We start from the raw sequence: 5,000 nt of genomic DNA, 5'->3' as shown, positions 1-5,000 counted from the left end.
AACGCCACACGTCTTGTCTATTTCCTCTTCCTAAACAAACGAAACCAAAATATTGCTTCGCCCCGTTGAGAGGAGTGTCTGCACGCTCTACGTCTCACGCTCATAGGCGACCTTCCTTGAAAGATGCTGCGTCTCCTACTGACTCCCGCGACGCCGCCAACGGGATGCGGGAAGTTGCAGCGCAGCGACGGTCGCGGATTGGGTCTGTCAGTCATGTGAACGTGACAGACAGGAGTGACACGTATCCCTTCTTAGAAAACAAAAGGGGGGGAATTTCCCTTCCTTGACGAGGTGGATTTATCATAATTGGCCAACGTCTTGCGCTTACTCGAGAATCTTTCGAGGAAATTCGCGAGCGATACACGGGGCTTCGCAATGGCTTGGTCTCTGCCGTAAAATAAATCACAAATAATTGCATAAGGACAGTGATGACTTAGACGTTATATTATTGCGTATCTACTCACTGAGTCATCACGCTGGGCTACTTCACAGGGCGAAAAAGGACACTAGACGAAGGAGATGAGGTTGTCGTACTTGCTTTTACCACAGTGCTTCAGGGGGGAATACGACCCCCTTAGCATAAGGAGTATAGAGTGCAGTGAAGAAGGAAACCCAAAGAGAGGCTGCAGTGAATGAGGAGAACTAGGGCATACTAAAGAGAGGGCTGTCGTCAAGGAAGTCTAAACGACAGAGAGAACTGCCTGAAAGAAGGGGAAAGTGTAAGAGGTCAAAGCAGGTCAAATGGAGGAATGGCTAAATGGAACTTGCGTGTCTTCATATTCGTAAATACTTGGACAAGACTTTTAAGAAGAGCGTCAGTACTCTCTCAAGCCTTTGTTGTATAGAAAGAATGAATCATCTGTGAATAGGCGAGGATATTTTTACATCCTCCCCCTCAAGATATGTCTTTGCATCTTGTGAAAAGATAATGACATTTAAAAAAGAAACACAAAAAATGACATACATCAGTAAAATACAATAACAAAGTGTTTTTGATCATCTTTTCTCGATGAACGTCCCAGCGTAATGTTCAGCATGAATTAAAATATTAACAACTTCACAGCATAAGTCTACTTCTACGACACCCACCATTCATGTATACGTACAATATATACATATACAGTATACAGTTTACTTCTTTCTATGACTATACATCGCTCTACGTTCATCGGTAAACATTTATGAAACATTCAGAGAAATTTCTTTAAAGTGTATAACAAACAGTTTGTCAACATATTTTGGCAACCAACTGTAATTAACTGTCATCGATAACAATCAAACAAGCAATAAGAGGCACTTTTAAACTTAGGGATATTTTATATATATATTTATATATATTTATATATATATATTTACCGGGCGAGCCTATTTTTTTTTTTTTTTTACAACCCCCTGACGGCGCTTGTGTTGGAAAAGAAAATCCAGAAGAGAGAGTTGGAAAACCTGGAAATCCTTCGACAGTTTGAGCAAGCGATTGGAAGCTGAATGAACTCCTTGACTGTTCTTACTCTCGGCGCTGACCTTCGCGAGCTTTTCCGGCGTCAACGGCAACTGATGACTTGAAGGAGGGGGAGAAGGAAGGGGAAGATAAGGGAGGGGGATGGGTGGTGGGTGGAGGAAGGGGTAGCGGGACGGAGGATAGGAGAGAGGGAGGGAAGGAAGAGGAAAGGAGGGAAGGAGATAGGAGATAGGAGAGAGAGAGAGAGAGAGAGAGAGAGAGAGAGAGAGAGAGAGAGAGAGAGAGAGAGAGAGAGAGAGAGAGAAAGAGAGAGAGAGATTATACAGGGAAGATATAAGGATAGTAGGAAAGGAAAAAGAAAGAGTTTAGGGGGAAAGGGAGAGAAGGGGGTCAGAGGTGTAGATGAGAGATGAAAAAAGAAAAGAGAAAAAGATTAGAAACGAGAGAGAGAGAGAAAGGACAAGGGTAATATATATACGATCCGCAAGTCACCAAAAATGACAGAAAACATATGTACATTTACGAGAAGAGGGGAAAGGTGGTCAAGAGTTGCTTAGCCTTCGATGAGAAAAGTTAAGAAGTTCTGATTTTTAGCTTGTATACAAATCAGTGAACTTGTCATAATACTGTAGTGTATTGTCTAGTACAAAAATTCATCAAGACTTATTAATCACTCACAGATTCATTGTTTGGATGAGGTCCATAAATTCCAATCGTACCAGATTTTATTGTTATTATTACTATTACTGTAAAAGAAAGTTGTAAAGAACGTTGGTTGTTTTTTGTTTTTCTTCAGATGACTATAGAGATAAATCAACAACTATTTTAGAAATCCATCTTAAAGGGATGCCAGAGGAACCTCAGTTTCTGTAATTACCAAACAGCAAAATATAAAACAACAGGAAATGTTAACTTTGTAAGCCGAAAATAATGTACAAAGCAAAAAGCCTCGACCAGGTATTATGCAAAGACGTCGCTGTAATGGGTCGGAAGAGGCGTATTACTGAACAATAACCATTCTTGTTAACACCTCTGAGTCTACGATCAACCATGCTCTACCAGTTTATGATGAATCCCCATTGAAAACTTTACCTAGGCCATTATATTCTTGTCCGCCTGCCCTCCAGGTGCGGCAGTCTTGTGTAGTTTGTCCTCGCAATGATTCCGTTTTCTTTAAACATCTTCTTTGGGCGGAGCTCCTACTGGACAACAAAGGCCTTCGAGCCCGTCTTCTCGCATGCAGAAGAGTTTCCTTTCGATGTTTGTTACCTGGAAAAATAGGTAAGTAAATAAGTGCATCAATGGAGGGATAAATAAACATTAACAATTGATAATCAAACAGCTCATTTAATTGTATAATCTGTGGACTGAAACACAGATATTCTTGGTTTTATTCCGTCACAATGAGGGAAGCATCCAGAGGAATTCGAGTCTCTTTTTCATTTTCTTTTAAAGCCCGTAATAGACTAACCTTGTGAGGGACGACGGTGTGATACTCTCTCAGTTCCTCCGCCGGGAACCAGGCAGGCTCTTCGTCCTGAATGACGTGGAGACCGCACAACCTGCAACATTTTAAATTTGTTATTATGGTTCCTCCATTCACGTGAAATACTCCTTTGAAGTGAGTAAACGAGTATGAACAACCCTTGATGAATCACATCTCTAAGACAATATGTTTCCAAATTCTGAAATATTTATAGAGAAAAGTGGCAGGTCTTAAGAGACTACAGCAACCTCAAAATTAAAGTATGTGCAATATGGAACCGATGGCTGCAAGAAAAGTACTCAGCAGTATTCTCAACGGTGAATGTTACGGCGAATGGAGATAAAGAACAAATATCAGGTGAAGATTGGATGCTTGGAGTAAATAGGCTGCTGATGAGAGGGATACGAATGCCAAATTATTATATAAAAGTTACAAAGACCAACTTACAGGACACCTAATTGGTTATACAACAGTCGTTAGTTGTTACTTAACCAAGACATACAATAAAAATGATATCAGGCTTCCTTTACTGTACAATTCAGCAGCACAATCAAATAAATGTTTGTTTGTTTTTAACCTGATATCAAAATTATGGCTAGCAATAGAGAATGGTGTACAGTATTTTTAGGTTATAGATACCTAATATCCGCTGGGATGCTCATAGACTTTTAGTATATATGATATAACCATAAAGAGCCCGTATCAAAATTCGTATCAAAAAGTCTTATTCTTTTCCTGAGAAGGTTAATAAGATCTTATGCAGAGTTTAATACCCTCCTTGTATTCACTGTGTTTCTTAAAGAAGAAATCACTCGCACCTTACGTAGATCTACGATTTTCGGGACTGTCTTTGCAAACTTGGAGGCAGAAACAGATGGACGTGGACAGAAATGGCAGTAAAATCCAGAACACAAAATCTAAGGTTCGTAAAACAAACGACAGCGAAGTAGCGCTCCTTGCATATTGAACTTAAGATGAATAGATAATTTACACTGTGTGTGCATTCCCATACATATATAGATATATATGTATGTATATATATATATATATATATATATATGAATATATATATATATACATATATATATATATATATATATATATATATATATATATATATATACTCGTATATGTATATATATACATACATATATCTAAATGTTTAAATACAACATAAGATTTTGTCAACTCCTTGAATTCAGTTCTTTCATGTAGCTTACCTACAATCAAAATACGAAAAGTACGAAACTATCCCATCTCTCTCTCTCCCTCCCTCCCTACCTTCCCAACCCTCCTCCCCCTCTTTCCCTCTCTCCCTCCCTCTCTCCCTTCCCAACTCTTGATCCCTCTCTCCCTTCCCAACTCTTTATCCCTCTCTCCCTTCCCAACCCTTTATCCCTCTCTCCCTTCCCAACCCTCTCTCCCTCTCTCCCTCCCTTCCCAGCCCTTTCCCCCTGACCTTGTGAGGGCGATTCCTGGTATCCACAGAGCAGACACGAGGACGAGGACGGCCACCAGCCCCCACGCCCACGCCGGCCACGACTGGAAGGTGACCTCGCCCTCCGTGGCATCCCAGGCCATGTACTTCGAGCCGTTGACCACCTGCAGGAGGAGGGGCGGGAGGTAAAGAGTGTTGGGGTTGATTCGTGGGGCGACAGGTGACTCGGATGGCCGTGAGTCGGGTTTTATGCTGCTCGTTATCATCTTTATTGTTTGGTTGTTGATGCAACAGGAATAACGAAGGGAAGGGCAAGAAAACATACGAATATGCCGAAGGCCTTTTCGCTATTGCTTCGTTAGGGCGATAGCGAAAAGGCCTTCGGCATATTCGTGTGTTTTCTTGCCCTTCCCTTCGTTGTTCCTGTTGCAATCTGTTCATCATGAATTCCACGCATTGGTTGTTGATGGTATTGCTATTATTATCGTCATTGATATTATAGTTGTTCATATTATCAACATTGTGACTATTATTATTTGGATTATATCAGGTTTTATTATTATTATTATTGTTATTGTTATCATTAAGAATATAATCATTGCTATGTTTATTGATAT

General features: G+C 40.4%; 1 protein-coding gene across 2 annotated transcripts in view; it reads right to left on the bottom strand.

Moving 5' to 3' along the window:
• LOC113803919 (sodium- and chloride-dependent transporter XTRP3) overlaps nucleotides 1–5,000 on the bottom strand; it is a 193,332-nt gene that overhangs the window by 871 nt on the left and 187,461 nt on the right. For both annotated transcript variants that reach the window (XM_070132282.1, XM_070132283.1), the window contains 3 exons: nucleotides 4,405–4,547; nucleotides 2,931–3,021; nucleotides 1–2,728 (listed from right to left, as the gene is read on the bottom strand). The exon at nucleotides 1–2,728 is cut by the window's left edge and continues 871 nt beyond it. In XM_070132282.1, the coding sequence (XP_069988383.1) occupies nucleotides 2,633–2,728; nucleotides 2,931–3,021; nucleotides 4,405–4,547 (330 nt within the window). In that variant the 3' untranslated portion in view covers nucleotides 1–2,632. The remainder of the gene's footprint in view (nucleotides 2,729–2,930; nucleotides 3,022–4,404; nucleotides 4,548–5,000) is intronic.

The sequence above is a fragment of the Penaeus vannamei genome, chromosome 17 (assembly GCF_042767895.1).
Source record: "Penaeus vannamei isolate JL-2024 chromosome 17, ASM4276789v1, whole genome shotgun sequence".
Lineage (NCBI taxonomy): Eukaryota > Metazoa > Arthropoda > Malacostraca > Decapoda > Penaeidae > Penaeus > Penaeus vannamei.
This window is presented reverse-complemented; position numbering and strand designations above follow the sequence as displayed.